The sequence below is a fragment of the Monodon monoceros genome, unplaced genomic scaffold, assembly GCF_005190385.1.
Source record: "Monodon monoceros isolate NGI ecotype Baffin Bay Population unplaced genomic scaffold, NGI_Narwhal_1 Super_Scaffold_12, whole genome shotgun sequence".
Classification (NCBI taxonomy): domain Eukaryota; kingdom Metazoa; phylum Chordata; class Mammalia; order Artiodactyla; family Monodontidae; genus Monodon; species Monodon monoceros.
Genome location: NW_021703768.1, coordinates 1061791 through 1080299, shown reverse-complemented (window position 1 = coordinate 1080299; position 18509 = coordinate 1061791). Strand labels below are relative to the sequence as shown.

Here is an 18509-nt window from a genome sequence, read left to right as displayed (position 1 = left end):
CACAGTTTGGGTTTCCACCTGTGGTCAAGGCAATAGCTCTCTCTTTCTCCTCAAAGTGTTCGAATTTGGACAATAAACGATATGGCTAGTCTGCTTATAACATGTGGGTTTCCTTGAGTCCATAAGGGGATAGCTCTCAGCTCAAGTACCAAAGTTTAACCCTGAATTTTCAGTTTGATTGGTACTATAAATGGGTATACCACACTGAACAAAAGGATGGAGTGAGTGAGTGTGGAGGTGAGTGTGGAGGTGAGGGAGGAGGTGAGCGTGGAGGTGAGGGAGAGTGGAGGTGAGGGTGGTGGTGAGGGTGGAGGTGAGTGTGGAGGTGAGGGTGGAGGTGAGCGTGGAGGTGAGGGTGGAAGTGAGTGTGGAGGTGAGTGTGGAGGTGAGGGAGGGTGGAGGTGAGGGAGGGTGGTGAGGTGGTGGAGGTGAGGGAGGGTGGGTGGAGGGTGGCGGTGAGGTGGAGGGGTGGGGTGGAGGTGGGGAGGGGGAGGTAGGGAGGCTGGAGGTGAGGGTGGCGGTGAGAGTGGAGGTGAGTGTGGTGAGGGTGGAGGTGAGGGAGGGTGGAGGTGAGCGTGAAGGTGAGGGCGGGTGGAGGTGAGTGTGGAGGTCAGTGTGGGTGAGGGCGGGTGGGAGGTGAGAGTGGAGGTGATGGGGGAGGGTGGGGTGGCGTGAGGTAGGGGGTGGAGGTGGAGGGTGGAGGTGAGCGTGGGGGTGAGGGAGGGTGGAGTGAGTGTGTGAGGTGAGGGGGAGGGTGGAGGTGGAGGGTGGAGTGAGGTGAGGGTGGAGGTGAGCGTGGGAGGTGAGTGTGGATGTGAGTGTGGATGTGAGGGAGGTGTGGGTGTAGGTGAGGGAGGTGAGTGAGGTGGAGGGTGAGGTGAGGGTGGAGGTGAGGTGGAGGTGAGGGACGGGGGATGGGAGTGGAGGTGAGGGTGGAGGTGGGGGGGGGGGGGGGGGGGTGAGTGTGGAGGTGAGGGAGGGTGGAGGTGGGGGTGGAGGTGAGTGAGGGTGGAGATGAGTGAGGAGTGGTTTTTTTTGTTTTAGTTTCCAGTTATAATTCTGTTTTAAACCAATTCAGGATATGTTGAACCTCACTTTATGAAGACTGTGCTGGGTCCGCCCATGTATTCAATGGCTCAGGAATTTGATGAGACACTAGTAAATACTTGACCTCTGTGCCCTCAGAGGACAGCATTTCAGCAGCAGAAGGCCTGACCCGGGTTACTGAATCCTCACAAGGACTGGCGGCAATTCTGCAAATAATGGCAGTAAATCCAGAGTGAGGTGGGAACATAGCGCAGGGGTGTGTGTACTCGAGCAAGTCACAGGGGTGTGAAAATAACACCCCTGCGTGCAAGGAAACCGGAGAAACAGTGTGTGATGTTGGGATCCGCACCCGGGTCTCTGATCAGTGCTGAGCAGAAGCCCCTCTCCTCCCAGAGCGGGACCGCTGTTCTCCCCCCTCACTTGCTACATTTTACTGACCGTGTTTGAATTCAAGAGGCAAAACAAATGGGCCCTGAAATATGTCACTCTGTGAACTAAGAGGGGGAAGGAAAAGGGAGAATGGAGATCAATGGAACCCTACTCATGCAGTGCTGGGCCTGGCAGGGATGATGCACTTTGGCAGGAAGAGTGAGAGGTGTCAGTCTCCACCCAGCAGCTTGCTGTAAGTGTATGAGGTTGGGGGTTAACAGAAGACCCCTGATGCCGTCACAGAGCGGTGACACCCAGGTCTGTCCTAGACCAGCCGGAGCAGGGTCCAGAGAGGAAGTCGTGCCGCCACTCGGAATGGGAGGTGCAAGACTCAGGAGGCCTTTACCAGATTTGTTCCTAACAACCGCCCCTCCAGGACTGCAAAGGGAAAAGCCACATGCAACAACACCATCTGGGCAGCGCTCGAAGGCTGTGAGCACCTAGGAGATCTAAGCCAGCAGTGAAGAGGCAGCTGTCCTAGTATAATTCCTGTGCACAGAGGTAAGTGGGCCAGAGGCCAGTGGGTGCACAGGCTGCACAGAGCTCAGGCATCCTGAGGATCTAGGGCCCAGGGGAGGACTAAGAGCGCCGCCCCTGTAAGGCGAGGGGCAGGAGACCAGGGGAGGGGTTGGCCACTGCCAGCGCCCCATGCAGCCTGCCCGAGACCCCCAAACTCATGGTGGTTGTGAACCATTTGGAGTGTGGTTGGAAGGCGTCTGTTTCCTCTAGCTGGGAAGAGTGTGATGGATCTAGATGGGGCGACAGGAGGGACAAAATATTAACTGATGTGAAAACACGGAAGACAGAGCTTACGGGAATATTGAAATAAAATCTGTACTTTTTGGCAGCGTGAAATTGGCTAATGAAAGCATCTATGAGTGTTGGCATTTCAGGATTTGAGAGGTGGGCCCTCGTTTGCCTAAGCACCATTGAAGGGGCTGCTGAAACCCACTGCAGGGTCCAGGTGCCTCTCTCCAACTGTCGGTCCAGCCTGGACCAGGTGCTCTGCTTCCTCTCCCCTTGTGGTTTGAGCAGAAATCCCACAGGAAGCACAGCGTCAGGGGACACTTCCTCTCAGGCCCGGTCCCGATGGGCCAACCCTGTGTTTCTGCTCTTTCCTCACTCCTTACCTGTGGTCTTTCTCATGATACACTCGTCACAGAGGCACCACTCTCCTGGATCACTAAATATTTTCCACTCTCAACACCAAAGTGCATTTACGGAGTACCTACTGTGTGCTAAGCACCCTGAAGGATACAAAGATCAATGTCCTGGGCTGACAGCCTAGTAGCGGGTGTATCACAAAAAAGTGAAAACTATAGTACTGAGGCGGGTATTATCACAGGAGAGGACGCAAGCACCTCTTGGATGCTTGATTGTACCCCAAAGACAACATGATGGAAACGTGTGAACTCTGGTATGTGTCAGACACTGCTTAAGCATTTTATATGGATTAACCTCATCACGGTCCTTCCCCAAATGGCTTTTTACCCAGTAGCTACATTTTGAAGTCTTAAACTTCTGCAGATTTCCTAGTAATTTTATATTTTGGCCTTTGACACAAACTTGTTTCTTAAAGAGGTTACTTCTTATTTCAAAACATACATTCTTAAGATGTAGTCTTCTACAATATAATGAAATTTTAAAGCAGAGTTATAAAATTTGTTCCAAATTCTCAACAAAATACTAGGAAACCATATCTTAACAGCATATTACAAGGATTATTGACCATGACCAAGTGGGATTTATTCCAGGAATGCAAGCGTGGTTCAACAATCAGTCAATATAATACTCCACATGAACAGAATGAAGAAAAAGCCCCTATGATCATCTCTAATGATGCTGAAAAAGCATTTGACAAACTAACACTTTCCTGATAAAAACACCCAGAAAACTAGGAATAGAAAGGCTCTTCCTCAACATGATAAAAAGGCACTTAACAGTGCCCACAGCTAATTTCATACTCAACAGTGAAAGACCAAAAGGCTTTCCTCTAACAACAGGAACTAGGCAAGGATGCCCACTTTCTCCACTGCTATGCAACACTGCCCTGGAAGTTCTAGCCAGAGCAATTAGGTAAGAAAAAAATTAATGGCAAATTAATTTAGAAATGAAGAAGTAAAACTATCTCTATTTGCAGATGACATGATCTTATATATAGAAAACCACAAAGAATCTACAAATAAAGCTACTAGAGCTAATAAGTAGGTTCAGTAAAGTTGCAGGGTATGAGATACAAAATCAACATGCAAAAATCAGTTGTGCTTCTCTACACCAGCAATGAAGAATCCAAAAAGGAAATTAAGAAAACAATTCCATTCTATAATAGCAGAATAAAATACTGAAGAATACATTTAACCCAAGAGATGAAAGACTTGTACACTGAAAACTCCAAAACATTACTGGGAGAAATTAAAGAAACCTAATTAAATGGAAAAACATTCCTGGTTCATGGATTGGAAGGCTTAACACTGTTAAGATGTCAATACCATTCAAAGTGATCTACAAATTCAATGCCATTTCTATCAAACTTTCAATTGCTTTTTTTCTAGAAATGGGAAGAAAAACCTCAAATTAATATGGAATTTCAAGGGGTCCTGAGTAGCTAAAGGAATCTTGAAAAAGAAGGACAAATTTGGAGGACTCACACTTCCTGCTTTCAAAACCTGCTACGAAGCTACAGTAATCAAAGTAGTGTGGTTTTGGCATAAAGACAGACACATAGACCAGTGGAATAGAACTGAGGGTTCAGAAATAAACCCCCCAAACTACAGCCAACTGACTTTCAACCAGGGTTCCAAGACTATTCAATTGGGAAAAAATAAGTTCTTCAAAAAATGGTGATGGGGCTTCCCTGGTGGCACAGATGGTTGAGAGTCCGCCTGCCGATGCAGGGGACACGGGTTCATTCCCCGGTCCGGGAAAATCCCACATGCCGCGGAGCGGCTGGGCCCGTGAGCCATGGCCGCTGAGCCTGCGCATCCGGAGCCTGTGCTCCGCAACGGGAGAGGCCACAACAGTGAGAGGCCCGCGTACCAGAAAAAAAAAAAAAAATGGTGATGGGAAAAGTGGATATCCATATACAAAATAATTAAATTGGACCCCTATCTCACACCACACACAAAAATCAACTAAAAATGAGTCAACGACCTAAATGTAAACACTGAAGCTACAAAATTCTTAGAAGAAAACATAGGGATAAATCTTCATGACCTTGTATGTGGCATGACCTTGTATGTTTTCTTAGATACGACACCACAAGCATGAACAACGAAAGAAAAAATATATAAATTAAATTTTATCCAAATTTAAAACTTTTGTGCATCAAAAGATACTATCAAGAAAGTAAAAGGATAGCCAACAGATGGGAGAAAATATTTGCAAATCATATATCTGTTAAGAGTCTAGTGTCCAGAGTATATAAAGAACTCTTAGAACTCAACAATAAAAAGACAAACAACTCAATTTAAAATGGGCAAAGAACTTGAATAGACATTTCTCCAAAGAAGATATGCAGATGGTCAACAAGCACATGAAAATAAGTTTAACATCAGTAGTCATTAGGGAAATACAAACCAGAACTACAATATCACTTCATACCCACGAGGGTGACTATAAAACTGGAAAATAAAAAGTCTTGGTGAAGCGGTGGAGAAACTGGAACCCTCATACATTGCTGGGAAAATGTAAAATGATTAGGCTGCTGTGAAAAAAAAATATGGTGGTTCATCAAAAAGTTAAACATAGTTGGGGACTTCCCTGGTGGTCCAGTGGTTAGGACTCTGAGCTTCCACTGCAGGGGGCATGGGTTTGATCGTGGTCGGGGAACTAAGGTCCCACATGCCACGCGGCAAGGCCAAAAAAAAAAGTTAAACACAGAATTACCATATGACCCTGAAGGTATATACCCAATAAATGAAATAAATGAAAATATATGTACACACAAAAACTTGTAAAGACATAATCATAGCAGCATTATTCACAAAGCCTAAAAGATGGAAACAGTCCAATGTCCATCAACAGATAAATGGATAAACCAAATTTATGGTCCATCCATACAATGGAATATTAATTTTTTTTTAACTTTTAAAAAAATATTTATTTATTTTGGCCGCGCCAGGTCTTAATTGCGGCATGTGAACTCTTAGTTGCCGCGTCCATGTGGGATCTGGTTCCCCGACCAGGGATCAAATCTGGGCCCCCTGCATTGGGAGTGTGGAGTCTTACCCACTGTGCCACCAGGGAAGTCCCCTACAATGGAATATTATTCAGCCATGAAAGGAATGAAGTTCTGATAATGCTACAACATGGCTGAAACTTGAGGACATTATGGTCAGTGCAGTAAACCAATCATAAAAAAACAGATACTGTATGATTGCACTTACACTCAGTGGTACTTAGTGTAGCCGCAATCGTAAGGACAGAAGGTAGAATGGTGGTTGCCAGGCTCCGGGGGCAGGGCGGAGTCAGGAGTTACTGTTCAACAGGTGTAGAGTTTCAGATTTACAAGACCAGAGAGTCGTGGGAATGGATGGCGGTGATGGCGCACAACAAAGTGAATGTATGTAATACCACTGACCTAAAAAATGGTTAAAATGGTAAATTTCATGCTATATGTATTTTAACACAAAAAAAAGTCACATATTTTAGGATTCCACTTATATGGAGTATTCAGAGTAGACAAATCCATAGAGACAGAGAGCACATTAGTGGTTCCAGGGGCTGAGCAGAGGGTGGAATGGGAGAAGTTGCCTAAGGGGTGTGGGGTTTTGCTTTGGGCTGTAGGAATGTTCTGGAACTAGACAGAGGTGGTGGTTGCACACCATTGTGAATGTACTAAATGCCACCAGATTGTTTGATTTAAAATGGCTAAATTTGTGTCATGTGAATTTCACCTCAGCTGTTTTTTAAAGAATTAGTTCCGGTACCTTCCAGAAATTGTGATGGTAGTTTCCTTCTCATATGTGGCTTTTGTTGCTCTGTCCCCCCAACAACCCTTCCACATGCTCCTCCTATTTAAACATGTGCTTTCAGGGGAGCTTATACTGGGCTTTGAGGCTCGTCTGCTCAGTTCACATCGCCGTGCTTCTCTGGGTTGCCGTCTCTGGACGGGCAAGAATCAGTTTGAGAACCAAACGCTCACTCCTTACCCAGCGTGGTACTCTGGGCTGACTAAATGCTTCTTCCAGTTACCTTTTCTTTAGTCTTCTTGAATAATCCATAGGGAAAGCTCTGGGACCCTTGAACTCAAGTGGAGCTCATGACCTATTGATTTGGGCACTTTCACAAAGCATTTCTTTAAAAAATTCACGAATACATTGTTAAAATAGCACATAATTGTAGTTGTAACTCCTCTTCCCTGGTGATATCTTTGAGCATCAACATACCTTGAAGATAACTTCAATGAATATTTTTCCTTAAGTGATTCAAGGAAAAATTATAACTCAATCGTTTTTCCCTCTTATTTGTATGAAAATCTCTCTTCCTCTCTACCACAGTCACAGAATAGCCAACATTTACTGAGCACTTACTGTATGCCAGACACTATTCTAAAAACATCGTAATACTATTATCTTCCCCATTCTGAAGACGGTGAGGTTGAGGGGCTTACCTGCCCACCCACTCAGTGGGGAAGCCAGAACTGAACCCAAGCCACTATGGCCACATAGCCTGCATCCCTAACCACCAAGCCCACTGCTTCCATCCACACTGCCCTGTGTCTCATTCTAGCCAGAGACAGAGCCCAAGAGCTCTCAGAAACTCATTCCAACCTCTTCACTCTCCGGGCGAGGCCACCTGATGGCCTGCAGCTAATTCCAAACCACCTGACAATGAAGGGAAGGGTCAGCCCTTTCCATTCACTGAAAATTCATTCAGGCATTTCTTCTCTTCTGCACCGTGCACTATCATCTCCACCTCAAAAACTACATGCAAAGTTCATTCATTGTGTCACACCAGGTATTGCCAAGCTGTTCTCTGTAACTGTCTTGAACCTGCTTTCCTATATTGCACTTAGGCAAGTAGAGTTTCCCAGAATCAGCTGTAACCTGGCTGCTCCCTCTGAGGCCGTTATTTTATTCTTAAAAATCTCAGGAATCGTGTTAGCTCAGGTCATGGGGCAAGCCCTGCATCTGTGTAGCCCCGTGAGGTTGCGACTGGGCAGGGGAGTGACAGTGAGCTTCAGAGGAGGGGATACAGTTGCCACCTTGTGACAAATACTTGTTGAGCACCTACTGTGTGCCATGTACTACTCCAGGCACCAGGGAAATACGGGGAATGAAATAAAGCTGGTGCTGCCTGGGGAAGCAGGCTACTGAGCGTAGTCAGAATAAGGTGATGTCAGTTCAAATCATTGTGGGGCCGGGGGCTGCGGAGGGGGCTGCGGCAGCATGACCCAGGGGAGCTTTCTGAGGCTAACGCGTACCAGGGTTGGGGGTCCCACGTTGGGGGGCTGCAGGCAGGTGAGACTTCGCCAGGGGAGGTGCACATACTCATTACCTGGCAGACTTGCACAGTTTTAGTGGAGAACTTCAAATTAATTCCTGTCCCAAACTGTTGTTGGCATTAGGTTTAATCCCTATCCTAGGTCTCAGAAACATAAGCAGTTTTAAAGTCATATAAAATAAACTCACCACAAAGTGAGTTTTGCACAACCTGATTTTCTCACTTTTGGGGAAAGTTCTGTAAGGTTGGACACTTGTCTAAAAGTATCTGAAAGCTCCGTCTTTGAGAATTTGGGCCCAGGTGTGAACTGAGACACCTGGAAAGTTGTCCCAGATATCAGGACAGAGACAGCCTTCAACTCAGGAACATTCAGTTCGGTGATGGCCTGGGTTTCCTTTCAAGAAGCATCAACTCATCCACTTTAAAATTAGACACTATGGTGCTCTGAGAGGTGGGTGGCCACAGGTTATCCTGTAAGTGAACAGACTGAAACTCCAAGAGCCTGAACCACCGGCCCAAAGGCTGACAGATAACAGGGGGTGGATGTGGGTGCACATCCAATCCAAGACCCCAGGCCTGTTCTCTGGGCACCCGGTGGAGGTCCAGAGCCTCTTCTCCACTCCCAGGGCACCTGCTCTCCTTGACCCCCTTGTAGGGTAAATGGCAATTGTGGGATGCCTTCTGCTCACAGGATCCCAGATTCCCAAGGCTTCTCAGGACCAACAGGTTCAGGGCAGGACTCGCCACCTTGCAGCCCACCCCTCTGTCCCACCACCCTCCTGACCCCTTCGGAAGTGTGCTGGGCTCTTAGGTCAGACCAACTGTCTCTCTGGGATCATTTTTCTTGGCTGGACCAGTGAGCACTGGCCTGTGCACACCTGCTGAGTGCCAGGCCCTGTAAGGGGCAGAGGGATGCAGGTAAAGAAGCTGCAATCCCGAGGGAACCTCCCATGGCGAGCAGGGCACAGAAGCCCTGTTCTGACAGGGCAGGAGGATAAATACAGGGCACAGCCGTGTGGAGAGGAAAGCCACCGCTTCCAGGCTGCTTCCTGGCTGGGAGCCACAGGTCAAGTGCGGAAGCCTGGCTTTCCACCATTTGTAGAATGGGTACCCTGTCCTGGAGGATGGCTGTTAGGGCTGGATGGCTCTAAGTGACTTGATTTTTGTTCAAGCACAAAGAGAGGACACATTAGTTCTGTTTGGAAGGAGGGAGGCATGGGAACTGGGCTTGAATGACTCTCATTAAAAAAATGCTGTGATCTGGGAGTCTGGGGTCTCCTGTGTTTGCCTGGATGATACAACCTGTGAACACACATCTCAGAGAGTCTCGGGGCAAATTCAGGCCGACTTTCTTTCCTTAGACCAGCATTTTTGGGATGCTTTACAAGTAATAAAGTATTCAGGTGAGACCACCACCAAGCTCATGAACTACAGACACTAAGGTCCACATTTCACAAAGGCGATTTCAGACTAGACCTACACAGGGGCCCCTCTAATGGGATAAAACCACAGGTCACCTGCACCCAAGCCCCCAGTCCACTGGAAAGGTTAGGGCTCTGTTCTCTGTGGCCCACCTGGGCAAGTCCACTTGTGATCCCAACCCAGACCACTGTTCCTGTTTGCAGACTGGATGCCAAACTATGAGATCAAAACAGGGCATCTCCTCAGAAGCAGAAGTGGGTGCGTTATCTCTGTGGGGGATGCCCAGCCCTCCAGTACAGGGATGTGGCTCCACCAGGAATGCAAACATCTTAGAGTTTGAAGGTGTCCACTGAGAGCAAACGGTGGCCTCTGAAGTTCCTCCTGATGCAGAGAGCCTGGGAGTTGGAGGGTTAGGGTCAGGAAGCCAAACCTCACTTCTGTCCACTTTGAAATCTCTTTTCAGGACGCTGAAGCCGACTTGATGCTCAGTTGTTAATTATGCACAGTTTCAGCTACCTTCAACTTATTTTTTAAATTATGTGTTTTAAGTCTTAATTAGACACCTGAAAGTACCAGCTAAACTTTTAAAGTGAAAATGCTGTTGGGTAACAGGAGTAGAGTGTAATTACTGTACCAAAACACTCTGTAATCTAGTTCACAGGAAAAAGGGAAAGACAGACCCGACGCACTTTTTGCAGTTCACAGGAAGAAATACAAGACAGCTTCCACCACACTATTCTAGACCTGAAATCACTGTCTTGTTTACTAGGCAATGTTCATTATTTATATCGACTGCCTTTCCAATATAAGTCTATCCTGGTATTTTTTAAGTAAAAGTTCTTTGTCTTCGTGCACAAAGTTCATTGGTTTGTCCTACCAGTTTTGAGGTAACGAATAACTCAGGAACATTCTCATTGTTGGCGACAACTTCACAAGCGTCTTTTTGTCCTAGCCCCCTCCCCTGCACTCCCTTCACACCCCAGGAATGCAAATCTGTCTTGAAAAGCATACTTCTCTCATAAATATTCATGAGGTTAAGGGAAAAGTTTGCTAACCCTTCGTTTAAGTGACCGGAAAAAGTGAAAGCTCCCTCCCGCTGCCGCAGCCGCGGCCTCAGGACCCTCCCCACAGCCGCCGGCCGTCCCCTACCTTGTTGCCCGAGCCCCGGTCGCCCCGGCCGAGCGCCTTGCTGAGAGCCATGGTGGCGCCGCCTTTGTCCCGTCCGCGGGGAGGACAGCGCTCGGAAGGCCCGCCCGCGGGGCGTGGGAAGGGCGGCGGGCTAGGGGCGGACCCTCCCGGCCGCGCCCCCTGCCCGCCTCACCCGTGAGGCGGAGGGGCGGGGCCCGGGACCGCGTGGGGACGGGGAGGGCCGCCTCTCCCCCGGGGGCTCCGGGGCGAAAGTGGGAGGGGGGGTCCCACCACTGGGACTTCCGGGGCAAAGGTTGGAGGGGGTCTCACCCCGGGGGCTCCGGGGCGGGAACAGGCGGACCCTCCCGGGTCGCGCCCCCAGCCCGCCTCACAGGTTGGGCGGAGGGGCGGGGCCAGGGACCGCGGCAGGGGCGGGGGGAAGGGACCTTTCACCCCCAGGGGCTCCGGGGCGAAGGCTGGAGCGGGTTTCATCCCCGGGGACTCCGAGGTAGGAGGGGTCTTCTCTCCCCTGGGGACTCCGGGGAGAAGGTTGGAGGGGGGTGGTCTCACTCCCGGGGGCTCCGGGACTGGGTGTTGGAGGGGGTCTCATCCCCGGAGGCTGCTGGGCGAGGCAGGTTGGGGGCGTCTCAGCCCCGGGGTGTGGGCGGCCTTGTAGGTGCCTCGGGCCGCACCCTCACCTGGGAGAAGACCCCGCAGGGGCGGAAGGCTGGGGGCGAGCTCCTCCCTCCCCGAGCAGGGGCGGGGGCGGAATTCTTTGTGACTTTTATTCTCGCAGAGCCTGGGGACCTACCATTTTGTTCGCAGACCAGTGGCAGTGGCGCTGCACCCGATTTCCGTGGGTGTAGAGAGACTGGACTCTGATTTCTGCTGGTGAACGCTATCGGATTTTGATTTCCCCCAGTGTAGATAGATTCACACCTGACATGCAACGGTGTAGACAGACTAGTGAAGATAACTGGACCCTGATTTCCACTGGTGTAGGTGGAGCAGACCGATTTCCGCCGGTGTGGAAGGACCGGCCTTCTCTTCCCGCCAAGCGAGCTCCCTGGCTTATGGGACGCTCTATGCCGGGTAAACAGAATTCGTGAGCCTCTGGGCCTCAGCGAGAGGCCACCTTCCCCGCCTTGGGGAGTCGGGCGCGCGGACAGTTGAACAGGCTCTCACTGGCTTTGAAACTGGAATGCCTGGGTTTCTGGAGAACCTACAGAAACAAAGTACCCCCACCTCCAGCCCCAGCCCGGGGAGACAGACGCCTTCCTTGTAGCTAGGTGACCGTAGGGCTCTGGCTTGAGGAGCAATTGCTGTGTGCTGGGGATGCAGCCAGGTTCTCAGAGGAACCCGTCCCCTCGGCGGGGGCGGGGGGGGCGTGTCTCCCCACCCTTGTCCTGTACTGTGTCCCGACTAGAAACAGGGACACTGACTCAGTCCCCCCACTGCGGACAAACGCCCTCATTTAGAGATAAAGTTCAGTTGTGCTGGAGCTGCATGGCTTCAGGTACAGACTGAAAGAAGCTGAGGGCGGCGGGATGAGTTCTGCCCCTTCACCCAGTACCGGTTCTTTGAATTCCTCTGTGGCTCCTCTGTTCTGCTTCCTGGAACCTCCAGCCCTTCCCACTGGGCCCAAGCAGACCCAGCCCCGTCTCAGTGCTGGGGTGTTACTCATTGTCTGCACCTCCCTGAGGCCCCCTGCCCCATCCTCTTCTCACCCCTTACCTGCCCATGACACTCCAGAAACAGGAGCCACATAAACAGGCGCTGCATAAATTCTCTGTGGTCCCAAAGCACCTGCCAGGCCAGAACTGGGCTGTGTTGGCGTGCTTCCAGAACAGGGGACATTGTCCCTGTTCAGCGCCTCCAGGATCCGGGAGCTGACGTCAGGGGAGGACAGCAGTGGCCTGGATGCCTGGTTAGGGTGCAGCTCTGGAATCTCACTCTTACCGGAGATTTTGGGGCCCATAGGGGTTGTGCCTCTGTTGCATCTAGGCAAAGCTGGGCCTGCACTGGGAAAGCCCAGGAGTCCTCATGTGCTGTCTCCAGCCGCAATTTCTAAGGATCGGATTCTTTCTTTGCTGTGTATCCATAGAGTCAGGGATGTCTTCTAAGAAGTTTTCCCCAAAACTTGGACTATTGAAATGGCTTAGTTTATTCAGAAGGTATTTATTGGTCACCTACTTTTGGCCAGTCACTGCATGGCACCTGTCAGACCCCGTGGGGATCTGACATTCCAATGGAGAGAGACAATAAACCAATGAACAGAGAAATACCTCTGAATAAGGCAGATGGTCAAGCCAGAGAAGACTGTTCAGGGACCAGAAGAAAGGGAGGGAGGGAGCTGCTTGTGATTTCCAGGCAGAAGGAGCCACCTGTGTAAAGGCCCTGAGACCAGAATAGATCTGGTGTGCTTGAGGGACAGCAGGAAAGCCGGTGTACCCAGGAGCACGGTGAATGAGGGCACGCACGTGCGGAGGAGACAAGGCTGGAAAGGCTGAAGGGATAAGTAAGTCCTAGTGATGAGTTTTGTTTTATTCTGAGTGTTGTGGGAAACCACCGTGGAGAGAGTTTGGAGAGGAAGCAACATTATCGGATACATTCCAAACATCTCACCTGGCTGCAGTGTGGACACCACAGCTGCCTGAGGCAGGAAGAACAGTCAGGAAGCCACTGCCAGGATCCTGGTGAGAGCGATGGGAGCTGGCTTAAGGTAGGAATGCCAGAGGTTGTGAAAAATGGTCAAAGCAGGATCTATGTAAAGGCAGAGAGAGCCGAGAGGAGTGACCCATCTCTGGCTCTGGGGAGTGAGGGAGAAAGAAGCTGAGGAGGAAGGTGGCAGGCAGTGAATTAGCTGATCGTGGCCTCTGCGAAACGCTTCACATGCTCCCCTGGAGACCGCCAAACTACATGCCCCAGACATTACAGATGTGCCTGTTTTTGCTTTTCCGTGCACCACATAAGACGTGGGAGGAGCCACAGGAGTAGTGGCTGTCTCAGCAGATTGGCAGTGGAGGTGATTGGTTCCTCTGGGGCGGTTCACGTCTTGTCCCTGGCAGCACTGTTGTCGAGCAGAAGGGAACAGGGCAGTGGGGATTTTCCTAACACAATCCTATAGCATTATCCGTAGTTCCTCCAGGTTGCTGATGTTTCTGGCTATTCCTGGTTCCCTGACCCTCTCAGAGATGGTATAGTCCACCTGATATGTTCTTTTTTTTAATTGAAGTATCGTTAATTTACAATGTTGTGTTAATTTCTGCTGTACAGCAAAGTGATTCTTTTTCATATGCTTTTCCATGATGGTTTATCAGAGGATATTGAACGTTCCCTGTGCTGTACAGTAGGACTTTGTTTATCCCACCTGATATCTTCCGTACTGCTTAAATTAGCTACAGTGGATTCTGCTGTCTGCAGTTAAGAATCAGCACCAAGACAGCAATTCAGGGATTTGGGGCCTGATCAGCAGGTGGAAGTTGTATCCACACATAGGCATGTTTAGAGATGAGGGAACTAAATGTGCAGACAGAAGGGCAGAGGGACCAGGGCTGAGCTGAGCAACATGACGTCACAAGAGCAGATGGTCCTCCTTCTGAAACTCTTCCAAAAAACCGAAGAGGAGGGGATATTTCCCAGCTCATTCTCTGCAGCCAAAGCATAACAAGAAAAGAAACCTGCAGGCCAATATCTATGATGAATAAAAATGCAAAAAGATCAATAAAATTGTAGCAAATAGAATCCAATAGTATATTAGAAAGATTATTCACCATGAACAAATGAAATTTATCCCAGGAATACAAGGGTGGTTCAACATAAGAAAATCAATCAATGAAACGCATCACATTCACAGAACAAAGGGAAAAAAATGATCATTTCGATTGATGCAGAAAAGGCATTTTAAAAATTCTAACATCTTTTCACGATAAAAGCTCTCAGAAAACTAGGATTAGAGAGAAAATTCTTCAACAGATTAAGCAGTATTTATGGAAAACCCACAGTTAACATCACACACAATGGTGAAAGGCTGAAAACTCTCTCCTTAATAAGATCAGGACTCAGACAAGGATGCATGCTTTTAGTACTTCTATTCAACATTGTACTGGAACTTCTAGCCAGTACAGAGAACAAAAAGAGCTGTTACAGAGAGCAAAAAGAAATAAAAGGCATTCAGACTGGAAAGGAAGAGGTAAATTGTCTGTATTCACAGTGACATGATCCTATATATATAGAAAAGGCTAAAGAATCCACAACTAATAGATAATTCAGCGAAGTTGCAGGGTACAAAATCAACACACACAAATCAGTTGTGTTTCTGTACACCATCAATGAAAAATCCAAAAGAGAAATTTAAAAAATAATTCCACTAATATAGCATCTAAAAGAATTAAATACTTAGGAATATATCTAATCAAGGAGATGAAAGACTTGTATGCTGAAAACTACAAAACATTGCTGAAAGAAATTATTGATGACCTAAATAAATGGAAAGACATCAGCTGTTCGTCGATAGGAAGAGTTAACATCGTCAAGACGTCAATACTACCCAAAAATGATCTACAGATTCAAGACAATTCCTATCAAAATTCCAGCAGGCTTTTTCACAGAAATGTAAACTCTGATCCTCAAATCCACACGGAAATGCAAGTGGCTACTAATAGCAAAAACAATCTTGAAAAACAGAAAAAGTTGGAAGACTCACAGAACCTGAATTTGAAACTTGCTACAAACTTACTATTGAAACTTACTACTATGTCTGGCATAAGGACAGACATATAGACCAATGGAACAGAACAGAGAGCCTAGAAATAAACTCTTACATATATGGTCTAATAATTTTCAACAAGTGTGCCAAGAACATTAAGTGTGGTAAGGACAGTCTTTTCAACAAGTGATGCTGGGAAGATTGGATATACACATGCCAAATAACAAATTTGGGCCCTTATCTTGTACCATATACAAAAATTAACTAAAAATGGGTCAAGGGGGAATCCCCTGGCGGTCCAGTGGTTAGGAGTTGGCACATTTACTGCCGGGGCCCAGATTCGACCCCTGGTCGGGGAACTAAGATCCTATAAGCCAAGAGGCCAAAAAAAAAAAAAAAAGAAAGAAAAAAAATGGGTCAAAAAACCTAAATGTAAGAACTAAAGGTATAAAATTCTTTTCTTTTTGCATCTTTATTGGAGTATAATTGCTTTACAATGGTGTGTTAGTTTCTGCTTTATAACAAAGTGAATCAGTTATACATATATAATACTTAGAAAAAAACAGGGATAAATCTGAATGGCCTTGGATTTGGTGGTGGTTTCTTAAATTGACATCAAAAACACAAGCAACAGAAGAAAAAAATATATAAATTGGACTTCATCAAAATTAAGAACTTTTGTCCATCAAAGGACATTGTCAAGAAAGTGAAAAGACAACTCACAGAATGGGAGAAAATATTTGTGAATTATGTATTCTATAAATTATTAATATCCAGAATATATAAGGAGCTCCTAAAGACAACAGCGACAAATGACCCATTTACAATGTGCAAAGGACTTAAATAGACATTTCTCCAAAGAAGGTATACAGATGGTCAACAAGTACATGGCAAGGTGTTCAGCCTCATCATTGATTAGGGAAATGTAGATCAAAACCACAGTGAGATAGCACTGCACACTAGGGTGACTATAAAAAAGGGGGGATAATAAGTGTAGCTGAGGATGTGGAGAAATTCGAATCAGTGTACACGGCCCTTGAAATGTGAAGTGGTTCAGCCTGCATGGAAAACAGTCTGGTATTTCCTCAAAAAGTTAAACACAGAGTCACTATGTAACACAGCAATTCCATTCCTAAGTATATGCCCAAGAGAAATGGAAATATAAGGTCACACAAAAATTTGTACGCAAATGTTCATAGCAGCCCTGTTCACGATAGCCAGAAGGTGGAAAAAATCCAAAGTCCGTTCACAGATGAATGGTAAACAAAATGTGGTCCATTCATACAATGGACTATTATTCAGCTGTAGAAAGGAATGAAGTTCTAATGCACCCTACAACATGGATGAGCCTTAAAAACATTTTGCTGACTCAAAGAAGCAGGCACAAAAGGCCATACATTGTATGATTCTATTTATGTGAAATATGTAGAGTGGATAAATCCAAAGCAAATGATTGTTTGCCAGGGGCTGGTGAGAGGGCCTAATGGGGAGCGATTGCTAAATGGTTATGGGCTTTCCTTTTTGGGAGATGAAAATATTCTGAAGCTAGAGAGTGGTGATGGTTGCGTGACATTCTGAATGTACTAAATGCCACTGAATTGTACACTTAAAAATGGTTAAAATGGTGAATTTTATGTTATGTGCATTTTACCTCAGTAAAAATAAATTGCAAATAAATTGAAGAACTAAACATGAGAAGCAAAAGCTTAAAAAAGAAAAGAAGAACATTATAAAGTTGGGATAGGGAAGTATTTAATAAATGATGAGGCACAAAGCTCAGACAATGAATAAAATGATTGATATATTTGACTACATTAAAATTTCATACTGCTGGGTGATAAATTTAAAAGGTGAGCCATAAAATGGGAGGTGTTTGAAACTGTCGTAGCCAACTAGTGATCAGAGTCCAGAATATATAAAGGGCTCCTGAAAACTTATAATGGGGAAATCGGCAAATTATGAATTGGCATTTCAAAATGTCAGTCTTGAAATTGGCATTAAACCCTAATGCTCAATAAACAAAAAATGTTCACTCTTTCTAGTAATTAGGAAAATGCAAGTGTAAACAAGCTTTCATTTCATACCTGTCATTTGGCAAAATACTGAAGGCCTAAAAATATTTAAAGTTAAAAATATTTTTTCTAAAATGTAATATAAAGCTAAAATATTTAATATTTTTTAATACTGAGATTTAAAAACCCCAGGTGTTTTGTTCGCTCAGTGTTGGCGGATGTGGCAGTGAATTCACGTCAGCAAATCGCCTCAAGGCTCACGCCTGCGAGGGCAGTGGAGTCACAAGTCCTCACCCAGCGCCACAAGGGCTCAGGGTCAGAGGCATCCTAAATGCATCAACGTGAGAATGGAAAAGCGAATTGTGACCTGCGTGCAGCGGAACATACGGTGAATGAACACAGAGAAGCCTCAAAAGCAATGTTGAGTAAAACAGACACCAAATTACAAAAAGGTCAGAACGGTATGGTGTCATTTAGGTAACCCTAGAAATACCCGCAATGCTCTGGGGTTTCTACCAACACACGCCCATGCGGTTAAAAGCATAAAATTGTGTGTGGAGTGACACACCAAGGTTTTGTTCCAGGAGCACCCTGTGCTAGCGTCTGCCCAGATCTGCTTTTCCTCTGTGTGGGATGTTGCATGAGGAACCCCCAGCCTCGTTGAGAGCTGCACTGTCTGGGGTTTCTGCTATGGGAGTTGCCAAGGCCTGGGCTATGGATCAAATTGCTTTTCAACTTTAAAATTCTATTCTAGTCTGCATTTGCTATGGCTTTCATTTTAAGCTGTAATCAGAAATTATCTTGGGAAATATACTGGCCACAGACACCAATTTTATGTGAAACAAGTGTGTGTCTTGGGAAGGCAGAGGATGGGTGGAGAGTGTATCAAATGAGACCTCCATAAAGGAGCAGCCCGTGCCACCCTCATCGGGGCGGGGCTCCTGCCCAGGGAGCCCCTTGAGGGAGGCTGCACACGTATGGCGTGTGGTGGAAGTTCCCTGCAATGACAGCTCCACTCTCAGGCCAGAGGAAACCCTGTGCGGCCAGCTTGGGTGCACTCCTTGGAGCAGCTGTGTGCACTGGCCAGGGCAACGCAGACCTCAGCAAACCATGGTGATGCCAGCGCCATCCTGGTTCAGTTCTTTGTGCCTTCCCACATTGACCTCCCGCCCCCTGCAGGCTCCCTCACACCCCCCTGGCTTCTTCCCAGCCTCCCTTCCTTCCTGACCCCAGGGCTCCTCTGCGTCGGACCGGCTTGCCCCATCTGTGCTGTGAATTTTTCACCCCTTATTTCCCAAGATAAAGGAAATACAGAGAGC

At 47.2% G+C, this 18509-nt stretch overlaps 1 protein-coding gene across 1 annotated transcript in view; it reads right to left on the bottom strand.

The window, feature by feature from the left end:
- Nucleotides 1-10595, bottom strand: part of PLEKHG4B (pleckstrin homology and RhoGEF domain containing G4B) — a 64290-nt gene extending 53695 nt beyond the window's left edge. Inside the window, 1 exon segment of the mRNA XM_029215985.1 lies at nt 10492-10595. Coding sequence (XP_029071818.1) covers nt 10492-10542 — 51 coding nt within the window. The 5' untranslated portion in view covers nt 10543-10595.
- Between the last annotated feature and the right edge of the window lie 7914 nt (nt 10596-18509).